Raw genomic sequence first — 17,515 nt, 5'->3', positions numbered from 1 at the left:
CGTTCGGCTCCTTTCGGCCAACCGCAGCCCGGTGCTCGGTGATTTCCGTTCCAGCTCGGCCCCTCCTCCGAGGGCGGGAGAGGAGTTGGGCTTAACTCTCTCCTCGCCGGAGCCCTGAGGCCGCCAAAGGCTTGTGCGGCTTCGCTCTTCACGCGTCTATTTGCAAGCGGCTTTACCTTTTATTTGCATAAATGGCCCACCCTCCCATACCCTCTCCGCAGGCCTCTCCACCCACACAAGGCCCGGAGGCGCCCCAGCCGTGCCCCACAAAAGGACAGGGAAGACACTTTGGGTTTGGTTTATTGCCCCTCAGCGGTCGGTGGGAGTCGGGGCCCAAGGTGGGACTGTCCGGCTCGGCCAGCGGGTTTCTACAGTGTGCTCGGGGTCCGTTCGCCTCAGGAATGTCTCGAAGTCGAGGCAAGGCTCGGCCCCTGGTCCTGGGGGATGCGGCTGGGGCGGGGGCGCACCGAGAGGCCGGTCGCCTCGGTCCGGCAGCGGTCAGACGTCGAGGGAGGAAGCGGGGGACAGGGACGGGGTTCGCGAGGGCGTGGCGGGCGCCAACCCCGCGCCCAGCACGCGCCACTGGAAGATGCTGGCGTCCTTGCCGCCCAACGAGACGAGGTGCGAGTCGTCGTGCGTGAACCGGACGCTGGTCACGTGGCTGCCGTGGCCCGCGTAGATGCGGCTGGGCGCCTGGCGGGAGGATGCCGAGTTGCAGGGGCGGCGGCCGCCCGGCCCCGGCCCGCCCGGCCCCGGGTCCCGCCCGCCTCACCTTGGCGCGCGCGCACGGGTACTGGAAGAGGTGCACTTTGCAAAAGTCGTCAGCTACGGCCACCACGCGCTCGTTGTGGGAGCGGCACAGGGAGTTGATGTCGGTCCCGTCCGAGCCGTCGGGCCACACGCCTAGCACAGCGGCCGTCCTCAGCCCGGTACCCCCCCCCCCAGCTGCCACCCACCCACGACCCAACGCGGTACCGTTTCGGGCACTCACGCCACCCACCGGCTGCTTTCCAGGCAATCCTTCCCGGGCCCCAGGACCCCCTGGGGCCTCCCAAGCAGGATCTGCTGGTTTCTTGACCCCCACCCCTGGACAGACACCCAGCATTCTGAGCCCAAGGCGGGCTCCACCTTGTCCTTCCCCCCCTCCAACCCCACCCGTAGGGTTCCACGCCCCTGCGCTCCTACTCACCGTAAACATGGAAGCCCAGCACGCAGGTGTAGGTGGCCCACTCCCTATCTCGGCTCTCGTAGCGATTCCGCAACAGCTTGCAGCCTGCAGCCACATCCCCTGGGGAGGGGGAGCCCACCCAGCTCAGTCTCACCCTGCCCTCAGCCCAGACAGCGGGAAGATGCCCCGGAAGGCCAGGTTGGAGAGGCTGGCTTGAGGCGGTGGCCCTGTGGTCTGATCATCATGGTAGCCACCTGGCCAGGAGCAACCCTCCCCAGTCTCCTGTTCCTGAGTTCTATCCCTTTCTCCTCAGTTTCTGCTCCCTAGATAAATCAATCTCTCTGCACCTGTCCTGAGAAACTTTTCTGCAGGAATCTTAGTGTATTTTTCAAATCCCTCAAGTTCATGTGGGAACACAATGTAGTATAAAACTATGTTTTTCCAAATCACAAGAAATTTCTCCTGTGTATTATTCTGCCCCCACTTCAGCCTCATCTCCACCTCCCTGTCTGACAGCCTGGAGCTGCCTGGAGCACCCCACCCATTCTCCTTCATCCCCTCCAACCAGGAACCCCCACACACAAGTAACACCCACCTCAGTTACCCTCTCCCCATGCCCTCCCCTGCTGCCCCTCACAGTAAAGAATCTCGTAGTCTCCGGAATTGGACATGATGAAGTTCCCATCCTTGGACCAGTCGAGATGAGTGATGAAGCTGGAGTGACCCTGCAAGCAAGGGTCAAGAGGTTAAAAACGCAGCCACTATTCCTGACCGCCCCGCAAGTCTATCTGCTGTAGCAACACCCCACCCTCTACCCCAGCTTCCTCACCACACAGCGGCCAAAGCGGCTGGACTTGGCGCCATCACTGGAAACGCTATAGATGTAGATCATGTTGTCATGGGAACCAATAGCCAGGTACATCCCATCTGCAAAGACAGTCACTCAGAGAGGAAGAGGCCAGAGAGGGGTCTGGGGCCAGGGTGGGGATGGCTCTCACCTGGGCTGTACCGGACCACAGAGAGCTGCTCATTGCCATCAGTGATATCAGACATGATCTCTCTGGTCTCCGTGTCCAAAACTAGCCACCTGGAAGGGAGGGAGGGAAAGGCAGGGGGTAAGGAGACACCCAGGGAGCTGGCCTGGGCAGGGTGGGAGTTGGCAAATTGGAGACCCTCAGACAAGCCCACAGAAAGGCTGGGATGTAGACAGAGAAACCACCACTGCTTTCCTATGCTGGAAAGTGGGAAAGGGCTAAGCATCCTCTCAGAAAGCAGTCAGGAACTAGAGACCAGGGGCCCACTACAAGGGTCTGTCTTCCCTCCAGTCCCCTCAGCCTGTCTACCCTGGACTGCAACCTCCTCTACTCCCAGCTTGGAGGAGACAACAGTTATTCGAGAGAGCAAGGGAGGCCCAAAGTGTGAGAAGGACTGAGCGGTAGGAACACGCAGTTGGGGCTCCTGAGCAGACAGTGGTCTGTCTCCTCCACTCCCCCTTTCCAGAAAACCTCCCCATACCTCCCTGCTTCCCCTCCCAGGAGTGCTAACTCCCTCTCACCTCCCTGTGTTCAGTCCTACGGCTACAACTGCCCCACTGGGGTGGAAGTCAGCACAGAGACCAGTCTCCTGGAAGGGAGAGAAGCTAAATTCAAGAAGATGCCTTTCAAGTGAGGGAACCAGGACCGACATCTTGTCAAAGCCTCTTCCTCCCAAGGAGGAGATGGGGGAGGAGAGGGCCAATAGGCCTGGGATAGGATAGGGGTGTCACTGGAGCCTAAACAAGGGGTGATACTCAAAATATTTAACTGAGGCCTGCTGCCATCACGATAGAAAGTAATAACTCCCCGCTGTTGGGTGCCTGTTGAATATTGTCTCTGATCCTAGTGGATGCCAACATGGCTACTGTTCTCCCCATTTTACAGACAGGACAACTCAGGCTCAAAGAAGTAAAGTAACTCCCTAAAGCCCAGACACTAGTAGTAGAACTAGGATTTGAACCCAGCAGCTGGCAAACTACAAAGCCAGAAATTAACCTCTTAGTTGCTGAATCAAAGGGAGGTCTTAGAGGTCCCTCAGGGGAGAGGCCAGGGCACTAAAGGCAGCAGCTTGTACCAACCAGTACAGAGGGATTAATACCTTAATAGCCAGCTCAGCTATACCAGTCCAAGCTGGCTACCTCCAAGAGCAGAAAAAAGGAGATTACGGAAATCATAAAGGTCATAAAGGTAGGGGATCCAGGGACACAGGGGTCTACCTTGAGGTCGATGCTCCAGGCCAGCGCGTGGCCCTCCCCATCCCACAGGCAGAGCTGCCGGTCATGGCCACAGGTGAGGAAGCGGTTCTGGGAGGGATGTGTGCAGAGCCCCCAGAGCTCATCCGTGTGACCCTGCAGCAGGGCATGGGGCTGTCACCTTGGCCCCTCCCCAACTGCTCTTCCCTCCCTCCTCCCTTGAGCCCTTGGCCCCCTAACCTGGATGACAGGGGAGAAGCCCTGAGCCAGATCCCCCCTCAGCAATGCATTCTTTGTGGTCCCCACCAGCAACTCCGAGCCAGGCCCCTCAGCAATGGCCCGTACGGCCCCAAAGTGTTCAGGAATCTGCAGAGGGGATGGCAAAAACTCAGGGCCCAGCAGGCCATCCCTCTTGCCCTCCCTCTGTGGCCCCCAGCCCAGCCTTACCTCAGCCTCTTGGAGGGCCACCAGTCCAGGCCCCCACTGTACCAGCCGGCGGTCCCGCCCACCACCACTCAGCACTGTCCCGTCCCGCCGAAGACACAAGGCGAAGATGGAGCCCTCGTGAGCATGGGCCTGGGCCACAATCCCGTAGGTCTCTGTTGGCAAAACCCCAGGTGGGTCATGCTCTTGGGGTGCAGGAGAGTAGGAAGCAGAGGCAGCCAGGGCCATCACAATAGAAGGTAGTAACTCCCTGCTGTTGGGTGCCTATTGAATACTGTCTCTGATCCTAATGGCTGCCAATATGGCTACTATTCTCCCCATTTTACAGACAAAACAATTGAGGCTCAAATGAAGTAATTCCCCAAAGGCCAGACACTAGTAGCAGAACTGGAATTTGAACCCAGGAGGTGGCAAACTCCAAAGTCTCTGCCCTTTCCCTTTGCCACGCCATCCCCTACCCTTAGACCAGCCCCCCAGAGTCCTCCCATGAGGCTCCAAACAGAACTATCAAGTCTCAAGGTAATAAGATGGGAAACCCTCTCCTCTGGTCCCATAGGCTCTCTGCAGTACAGGACTTCCCAGGTGCCACCACCAACCACATACCTTTGGCCCCACCCCTGCCTGGGGTCTTGGAATCTGAGAGGCTCCGCCCCCAGGTAAGAATGTTCCCCTCTGAGTCCCCAGTAAGAATGTCTCCATCAGGGAGGAACACAAAGCAAGGGACAAACTTTGGTTTCTTGTATTTCTGGAGAGGAGAGCAGAGAGCAGAGGTCAAAGGGAAGGGCAAAGGTGAAAAGTCACAGGACAGGTGGGGGTGGGGTAGCACTAGGGTCTGCAGCACTCAGTCTAACACTTCCATCTCCACGCTGCCCTCCCCCGCCACCTTTTACCCACCCACGCCTCACCCCAAAGACACCCTGTTTCCGGGTAAGGGTCCCATTCCCAGGAACCCCTGCTCCACCACTCCAGTTCCAGAAGTGGACATGAGATTTCCCACTGGTGACAATGCAGCTGCTGTCACGAGGGCTGAAGCCAACGGCCAGGACTGAGTCATTTGTACTCTGAAGGGAAGACACTAGATTCAGCCACCCTGAGCCCTGAGCACCCTCCTCCCACTTGACTCCTTTCAATCCGTGTCCTGACAGCTAGCCTGCAGATGTCCCCAGGACAGCCATTCCTTCAAGACCCTGGCTCCTAATAGCATTACTCTCAGCCACTAATTATTAATCACCCTAATAACTAACACACTAACTCTTATGAGATCAGAAATTCTATAGCCCCACTGCATAGATGAAGAAACTGAGGCTCAGAAAGGCTAGGAGGTTTCCCCAAAGTGACCTAGCCACAAAAGAAATAGATGTATTGGTAAGTCTGGGCCCTGTGTACTACACCACTCCCACCTCCCCACCTCAAGTGCTCCTCCAGGCCTCCCAGGCTCATCACCTTGATCTCAGCCAGCTTCGTGCCCCGGCTGCAGTCCCACACAGACAGCATGTGCTCATTGGAATCATCCACCACGCAAAGAAAAGCACCCTGATCCTGAGGATGGGGGTACACAGTTGAGGGGCTGAGGTGAGTCCTGGAGGTTTGGGGGTTCATAGTCATTAGGCCAGGGGTGCCATCACAGGTCCACAGGGCAGAAGTTGACATGTATCCTTTCTCAGGGGAACCAGCTGGATGGGGCTTAGGAAGGCTAGAACTTCTCAGACTTCATGGTGACGTGCAAGAGTGGGTTCTTGGGCAAAGAAAGTGGGGGTCTAGAGGCTTTGGAGCCAGCTCACCACAACTGAAAAGGCCAGGGCCCCCACACCCCGCTCGAAGGCCCCCAGTCCAATCTCCTGCAGCTTCAGCAGTGTCTCTGAGTCCCAGATGTGGACCACGGGCTGGAGGGGCTGGGGGAGAAGAAGGTTGGGGGTGTGAGGGAAAGATTCAGGGAGAGCAGCAGCTGGGCTGGAGTCCCATCTTGTCCACCTGTTGCTTGGCTTTGGCCTTACCTTTCCATCCTTATCCACTCCTGCTGTCTGTCCTGAGGCTACGCGAACACCATCAGGGTGAACAGCAAGGCTAAGTGGGGGAGGGCACACGCTAGGGAAGAGGGTCTCTCACGGCCACCCAGGACACCTTCCCCATGTTTGCAGAGCAGCAAGGCAACTTTTCTCTCCTGCTCCTCGACATCTGCCCAGACCCTCTTCCTGCCGGGCCCACCACCACTCCCTGCCTGCAGCCGCCCACTCTCAGACCCCAAGACCCTCACCATCGAACGCAGTCTGAATGCCCCCGGTAATGTCTCTGGCCACCTCCTCCAGGGCCCCCCGGGCCTCCCCCGGGCCGGTAAAGCACCACCACACAGGCAATAAAGTAGACCACCTCCCCAGAGCGCAGCACAAACAGATTGGAGCGGGAGTCACGACCCCTGTACCCATAACTGGGGTAGGGATCAAGGTCAAGGAAAGGGTCAGATCAATGGCAGGGTGAGGCAGAGGGGAGGAGGCCAGAGCTCCAGGCTGACAGCACCATTGGCAGAAGGATGGTAGGGGAGGATTCAGAGGGCTCCCTGTCCCCGTGGACCCAGGAGAAACTATAAAGGGGCGGGGCAGGGGGCAAGGTGGGAAAAGATGGTTCTCATGAAGCTGGAGGGGGCAGGATACACCCAGTCAAGGCTGAGGGTCTCCGGGGGTGGCCCGATGGGCAGCTCCTCAAGGCTGCGGATGCCAGACGGGATGTACATGGTAATAGGGCGACCACGAAGGAACATCTTCACTGAGATGCCTTCTACAGAGAAAAGGGGGAGGGGGTGTCAATCACCACCCTGCTGTCTCCCTTCCAGGAAAGCCAGACTACACAGCTCCGCCCACCAGAACTCACACTCACATACACACAAAACCCCTTCGCCATTGAGTCGGTTCGACTCATGGCCAACCCTGTATTAGAGTAGAACTGCCCCACAGGGTTTTCTTGGCTGTGATCGTTACGGAAGCTGATCGCCACCAAGCCTTTCTTCGTGGTGCCGCTGGGTGGGTTCAAACCACCAATCTTTAGGTTAGTAGTTGAATACAAACTGTTTGTGCCCCCCACGGACCTCCCATACTTCACAGGTCCCCCATAATAGCTCAAACCCTATCTTATGCAAGTTCCTCTTTACATACCTAAATTATAATTGCTCCTCCTAGATCCAGGGCCCCCAGGACTGGAGAGGGGATCTTTCCCCCCACGGCTGTTGGGAAGAAAGAAAAGCATAGGGATTGGGGTCAGATCGCAAGAACTGAGTGGGAGGGGCAGGGCACACGAAAGGAAGTTACTCCAGAGACCACAGGCGCCTCTGAAGGCTTTTAGTTTGCAACACGTCTGTTAAGGGCTCTAAAAGTAGGTGGAGACTTTTAGCTCCATTTAAGAGAGGAGAAGATTGAGACTGAAGGGGCTGAGTGCTACAAAGCTTGTAACAGGCAGCACAGGGTGCCAGGAAGCCTTCTGACTCTCAATTCAGAGGCTTTTCCTCCAGACCACAGGGCCTGTGGCATACTGACCACCTCCCCTTCCTTTCCCCATCTGCAAAATGGGGCCAAGGTGAATCCAGAAGGTACACCAGCCTTGCCTATCAGGGATCTGGCAGGTAAGGAAGAAAGCCTTTATCTCTCAGGAGAAAAGTGGCAGGTGAATTGCAGAAATCACTATCACTGGATGATAATAAGGTGATAATCTCTTTTCAGAGAATAAAGGAGAGGCCCCTGGACTGGACTAGAATAAGAAAGCAGGTGTCCTGGGGCCTGGACCCACTCTGACACTACACTCAGCCAGTAGGATTTCTCTTTGCCCTCTAGAAGTACACGTTGTAGATTTGGGGGGCTGAAGCTCTAAGGACAGCCATCCATGAAAAGCATGGGAGCTTTCGGAAAAGCCTCTTGGAATCCTGGAAGGTGTGTTGGGATACAGTGGAAAGGGCACAGGAACTGGAGTCAGGAAGAGCTGAGTTCAAATCTTGGCTCTAGCTGTGTGACCCCAGGCAAATGACTTACCCTCTCTGAGCCTGCTTCCTCACCTGGACAATGGGTAGCATGAGACCACCTACCCCCCAAGGATGTCGTGGGGACTGAATGAGATGGAGGAAGTCGAGAGTTTGGCACAGTGCCGGGTACACAGCAGGCGCCTCATGAGTGCTTGTTCCTTTCTTCCTGTTGGGCAATGAGGTCCCCCACCCCGCCCAGGGAAGGGAGGTGAGGGTTGTGGAAAGTCAGAGCCTGAGTATGGGGCGGGGCAGGTGGGGGGGAGCCTCACCCACCTCTCCGTGCTCCCTGACCGCAATAACAGGTTGGCCGAGGAAGCTGCCTTGCGGGAGAGCTTCTGCCGGGGCCGCTCGGAGGGGGAGGAGGAGGAAGAATTTCTCCGTGGCCTGGTGGGGGCACAGAGAGGAGGCAAAGGTCACTTCTCCAATCATGCTCCCCAATCCTCCCACCTCTCCCAGCCTTGGCCACAAGACACCTACGTTTCAGCGCGCTGTGGAGGCTGTGCGGGCTTGAGGACCCCCGGGGGTCCGGGGGAGCCAGTCCCGCTGCTGCTGCTGCCCCCTCCTTCAAGCTGAGTCCCGCCAGGCTCCTCACTGGCCCCTTGAGGAGCCCGGGGCCCATTGCTCAGGCCAGGGGGCCCGGGGCACGATGGTCCCATCTCCATCTCTGTCTCCGTCTGGGTGCCTCTACTCACCAAGGAGGGGCTGCATGTGGGTGGCAGTCCTGGGGGGGCTGCAGGGCTGCCAGGGAAACAGCAAATCAACCTGATGCCCCCAGAAGCCCCAGGAAGGAGAAGTTAGGGAGTGGGATGAAGTGCATACCTGTCCCTGGTGGGAGCTGGCTGGACAGTGCCCTGCAGGGCGGCTGGGGGCACCTGTAGCCGCAGCATGCGGAGCGCTTCTGCCAGGGCTGCCTTCACCAGCTCCATCTCCTCCTCCTGCACCCGAAGCCGCTGGCTCAAGGACTGCAGGGCCTCCTGAGCAGGGCCCTCACCTGAGAAAGGGGCAAGAGGCGCTCAGAACGCACCTGCAGGAAGGGCGGAGGGATTCTGTCTCCGTTATAGGACGTGCATGTCCTATAGGACTGCCCCCTGCAAGCAGCCCCAGGTTTGGAGGCTCGCCCAGAGGGGAGGAGACGGGTGGTAGCGGATCAAGGGCCTCCTCTGGCAGGGCAGGCGAGGAACCTGGCAAAGCTCCTCTCCTGCTGCCGTCTCAGCCTCCTGGAACACAGGGAATACCGTGGAATACCAGAGGGAAATACGGTGTACTGCCGAGGAACGTGGGAGCCACGGAGAGGCACAGTACTGGTGAGGGATGGCAGAGCAACAGGGCCCCCGCGGAGCAAGCTCAGGTCTCCAGAAAAAGGGGCACCAGGAGAGAAGGGGGGCACAACAGAGTCACAATGAGGGACCTAGAGTACCAGAGATGAGATCCTGGGTGACAGGACAGGGTATCTATCAGTAAAAAGTAGGGTCATAGTGAAGGTCCCGGGTTAACAGTGAGGGTGAGAAGTGACCCGAAATACCAGAAGCCTAGAGTAGCATGGGGAGCAGGGAAACGCTGAGGAGCCCACAGTAACGTGGAGGTGGACTGACGTTGGGTAAGTCTGAAATGACAGTAGGAGGGCCCAAGTAACTAGGAAGAGGGACCGAAGAACAGTGGAGGATGCTCGGAGCCCACGGGGCGGAGGAGCACGCGGGGACGCCATCGGGCAGCGGTCGCGCACTGGCATCGCCCGACTGGCCGGGCGCTCCCAGAAGGGCACGCCGCCCGCCCCGCCCCGTACTCACCGGGCCCTGCGGCCCCGTCCATCTGGCCCCCGGGCTGCTCCGAGCGGCGGCGGCGGAGGCGTCTAAGCCGCGGGGGCCATGGCAGGGGAGAGGGGAAGGGGAAGCACCCAGGGGCGCGCGCGCAGGGGCGTCGTGCCACCCCCGGGGGCGCTGTCGGGCTCGGGGAAAGCGCCTAGAGGGGGCGCTGTGGGGCGGGGGCTGCAGTCGCAGGGCCCGCCGGGGCCTCAGGCTCTGCCGGGGCGCGCTCGGCTCCCGGGGGTGGGTGGCGGGACCGTCCCGGGCCCCAGCGCCGCGGCACAAACAGGCGCCGGACGCGGAGCCGCCAGGAAGCGCGGGAGGGGGGCGGGCCGGGGGGCGGGCCGCCTGGTAACCCCTCCCTGTCCGGGCCCAAGCGGGGCGGGGCAACCCGCTGACCCCCTCACCCCGCCCGGCCTCCTCCCTCCAAGCCCTTCCGAGATCCCCTGCACCCGCCCCCAGCTCCCAGGGGAGTCTCCGCCCCCGACCCCGCGCCCTTCGGGCTGAGCCAAGCATCCCCCCAACTTCCGCGAGGGGGCAGGGGCGGGGTCACGAAATGGGCCCTATACCCGGGGGCGGGGCTTCTCCTCAGGGGCAAGGCAAGGCATCCTGAATTGGGGCTGGCAGGACACCGAGTGGGGGTTTTTAAGGCTGCGGGTGGAAGATGCCCAGGGTATTGGGGTCAAAGTGGCATTAGCCCAGCTCAAGCCGGGCGCCGCTGACTCAGCATCCCGGCCCGGCCAACCACAGCCCTGACAGTCCTGCACTTCCTCGAGCGGAGATGGGAGATGGCGCCGGTGCTGCCCCTGGTGCTGCCCCTCCAGCCCCGCATCCGCCTGGCGCAGGGGATCTGGCTCCTCTCCTGGCTGCTGGCACTGACTGGTGGCCTCACCGCCCTCTGTAGTGGGCACCTCCTGATCCAGCTGAGGCCCCTTGGTACCTTCCTGGCTCCCTCCTGCCCATTCCCTGCCCTGCCCCAGGTTGCCCTGGCAGCGGGGGCAGTGGCTCTGGGCACAGGCGTGATGGGTGCAGGAGCCAGCCGGGCAAGTCTGAATGCAGCTCGATACCCTCCCTGGCGAGGGGTCCTGGGCCCGCTGCTGGTGGCTGGCACTGTTGGGGGTGGAGGCCTTCTGGTCCTCGCCCTGGGGCTAGCCCTGGGTTTGCCTGGGAGTCTGGGCGCAGGGCTGGAGGAGGGCCTGGGGACTGCCTTGGCTCACTACAAGGACACAGAAGTGCCGGGACACTGTCATGCCAAGCGGCTGGTGGATGAGCTGCAGCTGAGGCACCACTGCTGCGGGCGTCATGGCTACAAGGATTGGTTTGGGGTCCAGTGGGTCAGCAGCCGCTACCTGGACCCCAATGACCAGGACGTGGTTGAGTGAGTGGTTGGCTTCTTCTCTTTCTCCCCCTAGACAGGCTTCCTCCTGCTGCCTTGAAACCCTACTTATCCAAATGGGCAAGAAATAGAGCCTAGTGTTTGAGAGACCAGATTACAGCTCTGCTGTTTATTAGCTGTGTGACCCAGGCCAGGGAATGTTACCAAACCGCTCCGAGCCCAGTTCCTTGTGGGTAAAATGGAGCTAATACTAGTACCTGTCATACAAGCCTGTTATAAAGATAAATGAATGATGCATGCCTGGCACGTAGTAAAGCTTTCAGCAGATGTTTTTACTGTAATTTGTCCCTTCTCCGTTCCTGGGCCCCCCAGCTTCTCCCTCGGTCCTCTGTCTCTAGACATCCTAACACCCCACCCTCCCTTTGCAGCCGGATCCAGAGCAATGTGGAAGGCCTGTACCTGATTGACGGGGTCCCCTTCTCCTGCTGCAACCCCCACTCTCCCCGGCCTTGCCTGCAAAGCCGACTCTCAGACCCCCACGCCCACCCCATCTTTGATCCACGGCAGCCCAACTTAAACCTCTGGGCCCAAGGGTGCCATGGGGTGCTGTTGGGATACCTGCAGGGTTTGGCAAGCACACTGGGCAGCATACTGGCTGTCACCTTCCTTCTACAGGTGAGTCAGCAAAGGGAGGCCTTCCTCCATCTGGCCCTTGCTGCCTCCAACCTAGACCCCCCTGGGACTGCAGACCCTCCTTGACCTCTGCTTCCTTGCTTTCCCCACAGGCTTTGGTGCTCCTGGGCCTGCGGTACCTGCAGACGGCGCTGGAGGGGCTCAACGGGGTCATCGATGGGGAAGGAGTGACCCAGGGCTATCTCTTTCCCGGTGGGCTGAAAACAGCCTGGCTGCAGGCAGGGGTTTCCCACAGGCCAGCACCTGAGGAGGCCCTACCAGAAGAGGCACCTCCTGTGGAGGGTCTGCCTGCGGCCTAGTGGCCTGGAGCTTGGGGTGAGGTAGGGGCCAGTCTGGAAGCCTCACAGCTCTTTACCAAGGCTCTCAGTGGGGGTCTCTGGGATTAGAGGGGGAAGGGTAGTCAGCCAGCCAGACTGGAGTAAGGGAGAAAACCAGGTGTCCTAGGACCCAGCCCTATGTGGCAGAAATCACCAGGGAACAGAAGGAAACAGGGTGACGGGAAGTGGCACAGGAAGGACCGGAGACTGCGTATGAAGCACAGACTCAATAAAGCTTTGGGACTGAACCCACTGTCCTTCTCTTCAAGGGGGTGGGGCCCTGAGAGAACTGACTTCTGTCTGATGGAGAAGCCAGGCCACCAAGCTTTTGACCCTGGCTCAGCCTGGGCAGCAAATGGTGCCCACATAGATGTGAGATAAGATTGCAAGAACTGGACCGCTAAGTGAAGGAGAGAGAGGCCCTTCCAGATTGAGATTCTTTATTCCAGAGGTAGGAGGGGGGTCAGCATGCTGAGGTGGGAGGGTCCAGCCCAGCTCCTCCAGCCCCCCAGTGCATGCCCAGCCCCAATAAGTTACCCAGTTACTCAGCTGCCCTCCCTCCTGAGTCCATCTGTCCTCCTGCTCCACCCCACAGGGCTGACCTGGCTCAATACAAGGGCCGCTTGTCCCCAGCCTGTGGGCAGCACCACGTGGCAGGCGGGGGAAGGGGAGAAGCAGCTGGTTACGCCCTGGGGCTGGAGGGGCAGAGGGGACGCCTGGCTCGGAGGGGTCAGGACTTGGAAAACCACATCCTGGGCAGGCGAGACGCCCAGTCCCACAAGGTCCATGCCTGCAATGAAGTGGCAGTCAGGATGCAGTGGCTACTGTCACACCTCAATGGCTGGGTCTGAGCCCCTGCCCTGCCGCTGCAGCTGTTCCTCCTGCTTCATCTTGGGCTTCTCTGTCCGTGTGTGCCACACCAGCACCTGTACCGGAGAGTTTCCATTAGAGCTGGGCCTCTGCAGCTCTTAGCATAGAACATTCTCCATGCCCTCTACCCACAGTGTTGGCTGCAGAGTGTGACGAGCAGGATGCCAAGGCTCTGGGGTCTCTAAAATGAGTCCTTACCCCTTACCCTCTTTGTGCCACAGGGGTTCCTAGACTTTGGGAGACAGAGTGGCAAGAGACTGCTTTCCCTCCCTGGCTCCCAGCTTCCCCTTCAAGTAAGCAAGGCTGAATCAGAGTCTTGAAGGCCCTCCTGGTCAACCACCCATCTCTTGACACTCCTCTCCAGGCTCTCACTCCTTCTCCATTCCTAGAGCCTGGCTTCTGAGCCTACTTCTGTCCCCTTACCCGAGTGCAGTTGGCAGCCCGTGGCTCCAGGTCCTTGGGATCCACGAGGTGGCTCAGGAGACTGCTCTCCAAGTGGCCCCGGGGAGCACTACCATCAAACTGGGCATTGGGCTTAGCCAACAGCAAGGGCAGGGCAACAGCAAATCCCGCCATATCCATGGGGAAAGGCCTGTTGGGCTCCCACGCTGTGTGGAAGCCCACAACCCGGCCATCCTGTACCCGGGGACCCTCGAATCGCAGGCCGCCCACCAGCCCCACGGGCCACACTGAGACACCACGAGTCCAGCGCATCTAAAGGAGGTCAGGAAAGAAGAAACAAAGAAAAGGTGGCCCAGTGGAAAGGCAGCAGCAGGAAGGACCACTCGAGTCACTCTCCCCAACAGCTCCTACTCCCTTCACAGCAGCCACCAGCAACACTGGTAACCATGGCAACTGATGAAACTGCCCCCACTTGGCCTCCTTCCCCATCCCCACCCCAGTGCTCACCTCTTCAAAGAGCTCCCGGCTATAAGTGTTGTCATCATCAGCAAAGTACACGACTCCCCGGGTCCCAGGCGGTGGTGGGTCCTTCTCCCCACCTATAGCACCCCCGCCACCCCGGAGCCACTCCAGGGCCTTGTTCCGCTGCTCTACACCACGGGGCCGAACCCAGCCTGGCTCACCCTCCCGAAGCCGCTGGGCCTTGGGGGTGAGGACCGCCAGGTGTGTGAAAAGGAGGCCGGAGGCAGCCAGCAGCCCCGAGACCAGCGGGGTGGGGCCCTCAGCATCTTCCACCAGCAGCCAATGCAGCCTGGGCACCAGGCTCAGTGTCTGGGACAGGCGCACCAGCTCCGCCTTCTGCACCAGCCTGCAGGGGAGAGACACGGCAAGGCGGGAAGGGGAGGCACCATTTGCCCACTCCAGCTGGGACATGTGGCTTCTCCTGGACCCCTTCTAGCACCTCCCAGGGTCTGTCCCAGCCAGTACCCAAACTTCCCACTGACACCTGTCCTGTCCCTCCAGTCCATGTCTGTCACCCACCTCACGCCCAGAGCTTTCACTGTGGGAGACTCTAAATTAAAGGCACAGGCCAAATTTGACAGATCTAGATGTGACCTCCAGCTTTGTAAACTTATTAGGTGAGACGCCTTGAGAAAATGGCTCGATCTCTCTGAGGCTCAGTTTTCTCGGCTGTAAAGTGGGACTAAGCAGCTCTGGTGGTGCAGTGGTTAGGTGCTTGGCTGCTAGCCAAAACGTTGGTGGTTCAAAACCATCCAGAGGCTTCACAGGAAAAAGACGCGGTGATCTGCTCTAGTAAAGATTACACCCCAGAAAGCCCTATGGGGCAAGTTCTACTGTGGCATGGGGTTGCTGCAAGTCATAATCGACTTCCCCACACCGACAATAACAAAATGGAAATAATATTATATAACAATGTTGCTTTAAAGATTAAATAAGGTAACGACTTTCTAAAACACCAGTAGACCAAGGTCATTTTCCTCTACTGTGTGGGTTTCCAGGTGGAAGAACTTAAATTAGAGGAACCCCGGGGCTCATTCCTCTCCAGGGGGAATGAGTGATTTAGCTGAATTTAGAGAAGAAACTAGAATGTGTTGCTGAGCCTCTCCTGGGCTTCTTTATCCTTCAGATCTGCCTGCCTGTCCCAAGGTTAGAGGGGAGGGGGTCCGTGGTGCTCTGGAGCTACCTGCGCCTGGGGTAGGTCAGTCATCTGATTCCAGAGAGGCACGTGAACAGACGCTTTTGCCTACAGATCCAAAACTATTCCTCAACTGGTTTTATCAATAATAAATCTATATATATAGATAGATAGATAGATTTTAATGTAAACCCTTAGCACAGGGCCTGGTAGAGTGTAAACACACTGTAAATAATAGCTGGTGTTAACTATTTCCAGACCCTGGTATGCCAAACCCCTTTCTACTTCAATTTAGTCAGGAGCTCTAACTTTCTAGCCAAAGGCTCCCTAAGAAGAGAGAGTAAACTCACTGGCAAGCTCAAAATGTCTTTGAAACCTTACTGAAATTTAGCAGGAATTTTGTGTTCTATTTCATAGTACATCCATGTCTATATTATTAGAAAAACAACCATTTTCCCCACTAATCTCTGAATAAAAACGTGCTTCATTTATCCTGACGCTTGGCATCAGGATACCCTAGTTGGAGGCACATCCTCTGGCCCAGCAGCTCCCCGAACTCATTAACCCCAATCTCTTGTTTAATGCAGCCCTCCTGAGATACCAGAGCCATACCTGGCGTAGGTGGGCGTGACAACATAGATAGTAGGCAGGGCCTCGGGTTCAGGGGGCTGGGCAGGGGCAGGAGGTGGGCGTCGGAGATCAGCTTGCAGCTGGGAAATCTTTAGATCCTTCTGCCGAAGCTGCTCAGCCGCTGCCCGCAGGGGAGGGAGGCAGTCACACGGCTGGCCTGGTCCCAGAAGGCAGTGATGGGGGACAGAGAACCACAGCACATTCAGCATCTCAAAGGACCTAACTTTCCCATTCAACTCCTAGTCAAGGAATCCTTTTACAACTCTAACAGCCTTTTCTGAATCCCTGGTGGTGGGGGAACTCACTGCCTCAATTAACAGTCCCTGGGTGGTGCAGGGAAACCCTGGTGGGAGCCCTGGTGGCACAGTGGTTAAGAGGTACTGCTGCTAACCAAAAGGTCGGCAGTCCAAATCTACAGCCGTGCCTTGGAAACCCTATAAGGCAGTTCTACTCTGTCCTATACGGTCGCTAAGAGTTGGAATTGACTCGACAGCAATGGGTTTGGGTGGTACAAAGGGTCAATGAGCTCAGCAGCTAACTGAAAGGTTGGATGTTACAGTCCACCCAGAGGTGCCTCGAAAGAAAGGCCTGGCGATCTGCTTCTGAAAAATCAGCCATTAAAAACTCCACAGAGCACAGTTCTACTCTGACACACATGCGGTTGCCATGAGTTGGGATCGACTGGTAGGCAACTGTTTTTTTGGTTTGGTCTCTATCCTTAATAAATTTCATCTGTTACAATTTTCACTGGCTATTGAGCTTTATTGAGCTTATTAATTGCCTCCATCCTTTCTACCTGCTGGTCCTAATTTTGCCTTCTGGAATCCCGAAGAGCAAATCAATCTCCTTAAACAGGGAAGTCTTTTCAAGCATCTGATGGGGGCTATGCCTAAATCTCTGCGTAGGAGGCAGTGAGAGTTCAACCTGTCCGCTGGGCTGTGAGGCTAAAGACTTATCATTAAATTCATTCGTTCCATCATTAGATAAATGTTTATTGAATGATCCTACAAGTGGGGCACTGCCTTAGGTACTGGGGATACAGCAGGGAACAGAACAGGCATGGTCCCTGCCCTCATGGAGCTTTCAGTTTAGCGGAGGAGGAGGCAGACAAGAAGCCAAGAAACAAATTAACCAATCATCACAAACGGTGATAACAGCCATGAAGGAAACAGGATAGAGAATTAGACAGTTGGGAAGAGAAAGGGTTAATTTAGCTACGTGGTCGGAAATGGAGGAGGTGACATTTAAGCTGAGCCCTGAAGGATGAGGAGGCAGCCGGGATCGAGCGGGAGAAAAGCGTTGCAGGCAGAGGGACCAGGTTCAGAGCCTGAGGCAAGCCACGAGCATGGGGGTTTCGAGAAGCTGTCAGGAGGCCAGCCGGGCGGAAGCAAAGTGTGAAATGGGGCTGGAGAGGCAGACGCGCACGATCATGCGGGGCCTTGCGGGCTGGGATGGAGTTTGATTTCATCCGAGGTGCGGCGGGGGGTGCGCCCGGGCCGCAGAGGGCTGTCCGGGGGGCCGAGCGGGATGACTGGGTCTGCGCGGGGGCTCGTCCCCAGGGCGGGATGCAGAGCCGCGGGCGCCCTCGGGCCAGCCGCCGCACCCCCGCCCAGCCCCGCTCACCGAGCTGCACCAGCGCGTAGAGGAGGCCGGCAATCGACACCAGGAAGTAAGCGAGAAACACGTTCTTCAGCTTCAGCTTCATGGCCGCGCCGCCGGCGGCGCCGGGACAGGCGGGGTCCTGGGGCCCGGGGTCTCCGCCCTCCCACCCTCAGGCCCCGCCCCTGCAGCGGCCCCGCCCCGCCCCGCCTCCGCCCGATGCCCGCGGCGGGCGGGCTCCCGGGAGCTGGGGCTGGCGGCGCCCGCCGGACCCACTTCCGGTCAGTCTGCTTTTCCTCCCCCCAACCACAAGGCTGATTTCCGGTCCCACAGCCTAGTTCCGGGAACTACGGGGATGGATGACGTC

At 58.3% G+C, this 17,515-nt stretch overlaps 3 protein-coding genes across 8 annotated transcripts; 1 reads left to right on the top strand and 2 right to left on the bottom strand.

Moving 5' to 3' along the window:
- Window positions 1-46: 46 nt before the first annotated feature.
- EML3 (EMAP like 3) lies at window positions 47-9,868 on the bottom strand. 6 transcript variants are annotated; one of them, XM_064287917.1, is made up of 23 exons: window positions 9,630-9,864; window positions 8,662-8,833; window positions 8,320-8,580; window positions 8,116-8,226; window positions 7,853-8,008; window positions 6,986-7,053; window positions 6,488-6,611; window positions 6,094-6,264; window positions 5,834-5,903; window positions 5,621-5,731; window positions 5,283-5,378; window positions 4,745-4,900; window positions 4,443-4,584; window positions 3,843-3,994; window positions 3,636-3,761; window positions 3,420-3,551; window positions 2,724-2,791; window positions 2,167-2,255; window positions 1,998-2,095; window positions 1,806-1,893; window positions 1,190-1,288; window positions 773-903; window positions 372-693 (listed from the first exon to the last, which is right to left on the bottom strand). In XM_064287917.1, the coding sequence occupies exons 1-23, from the start codon at window positions 9,649-9,651 to the stop codon at window positions 499-501; spliced, it is 2,838 nt and encodes a 945-aa protein (XP_064143987.1). In that variant the 5' UTR covers window positions 9,652-9,864; the 3' UTR covers window positions 372-498. The 6 variants fall into 6 exon arrangements, 5 of the variants coding, with proteins under 5 accessions (XP_064143991.1, XP_064143987.1, XP_064143989.1 ...); XR_010322417.1 differs by having other exon boundaries at window positions 579-693; window positions 1,998-2,043; XM_064287921.1 differs by lacking the exon at window positions 7,853-8,008 and having other exon boundaries at window positions 47-693; window positions 773-793; window positions 9,630-9,868.
- On the top strand, window positions 8,826-12,238 carry ROM1 (retinal outer segment membrane protein 1). Its single transcript, XM_003419474.4, has 4 exons — window positions 8,826-9,146; window positions 10,395-11,022; window positions 11,409-11,655; window positions 11,766-12,238. The coding sequence occupies exons 2-4, from the start codon at window positions 10,433-10,435 to the stop codon at window positions 11,970-11,972; spliced, it is 1,044 nt and encodes a 347-aa protein (XP_003419522.1). The 5' UTR covers window positions 8,826-9,146; window positions 10,395-10,432; the 3' UTR covers window positions 11,973-12,238.
- Window positions 12,239-12,413: 175 nt separating this feature from the next.
- Window positions 12,414-17,312, bottom strand: B3GAT3 (beta-1,3-glucuronyltransferase 3). Its single transcript, XM_064287926.1, has 5 exons — window positions 17,173-17,312; window positions 15,532-15,706; window positions 13,770-14,130; window positions 13,284-13,574; window positions 12,414-12,916 (listed from the first exon to the last, which is right to left on the bottom strand). Exons 1-5 carry the CDS (start codon window positions 17,252-17,254, stop codon window positions 12,818-12,820), a joined length of 1,008 nt encoding a protein of 335 aa, XP_064143996.1. The 5' UTR covers window positions 17,255-17,312; the 3' UTR covers window positions 12,414-12,817.
- Between the last annotated feature and the right edge of the window lie 203 nt (window positions 17,313-17,515).

The sequence above is a fragment of the Loxodonta africana genome, chromosome 7 (genome assembly GCF_030014295.1).
Source record: "Loxodonta africana isolate mLoxAfr1 chromosome 7, mLoxAfr1.hap2, whole genome shotgun sequence".
NCBI lineage: Eukaryota > Metazoa > Chordata > Mammalia > Proboscidea > Elephantidae > Loxodonta > Loxodonta africana.
The sequence above is the reverse complement of the archived record's forward strand: the minus strand, read 5'-3'. Positions and strand labels throughout refer to the sequence as shown.

Bases quoted from the DNA above. Each gene is read 5' to 3' on its own strand.
- B3GAT3 (XM_064287926.1), bottom strand. From the start codon at position 17,254: ATGAAGCTGAAGCTGAAGAACGTGTTTCTCGCTTACTTCCTGGTGTCG. The intron at 14,131-15,531 runs GTATGGCTCTGG...TCTCCCCTGCAG, and splicing joins GTCACGCCCACCTACGCCAG to GCTGGTGCAGAAGGCGGAGC. The intron at 12,917-13,283 runs GTAAGGGGACAG...TCTCCGGTACAG, and splicing joins GGGCTGCCAACTGCACTCGG to GTGCTGGTGTGGCACACACG.
- EML3 (XM_064287921.1), bottom strand. From the start codon at position 9,651: ATGGACGGGGCCGCAGGGCCCG. The intron at 5,379-5,620 runs GTGAGCTGGCTC...CCCCATCCTCAG, and splicing joins CCCTGGCCTTTTCAGTTGTG to GATCAGGGTGCTTTTCTTTG. The intron at 2,792-3,419 runs GTAGACCCCTGT...TCTCCCTTCCAG, and splicing joins CCTGGAGCATCGACCTCAAG to GAGACTGGTCTCTGTGCTGA.
- ROM1 (XM_003419474.4), top strand. From the start codon at position 10,433: ATGGCGCCGGTGCTGCCCCTGGTGCTGCCCCTCCAGCCCCGCATCCGC. The intron at 11,023-11,408 runs GTGAGTGGTTGG...CTCCCTTTGCAG, and splicing joins AATGACCAGGACGTGGTTGA to CCGGATCCAGAGCAATGTGG. The intron at 11,656-11,765 runs GTGAGTCAGCAA...CTTTCCCCACAG, and splicing joins CTGTCACCTTCCTTCTACAG to GCTTTGGTGCTCCTGGGCCT.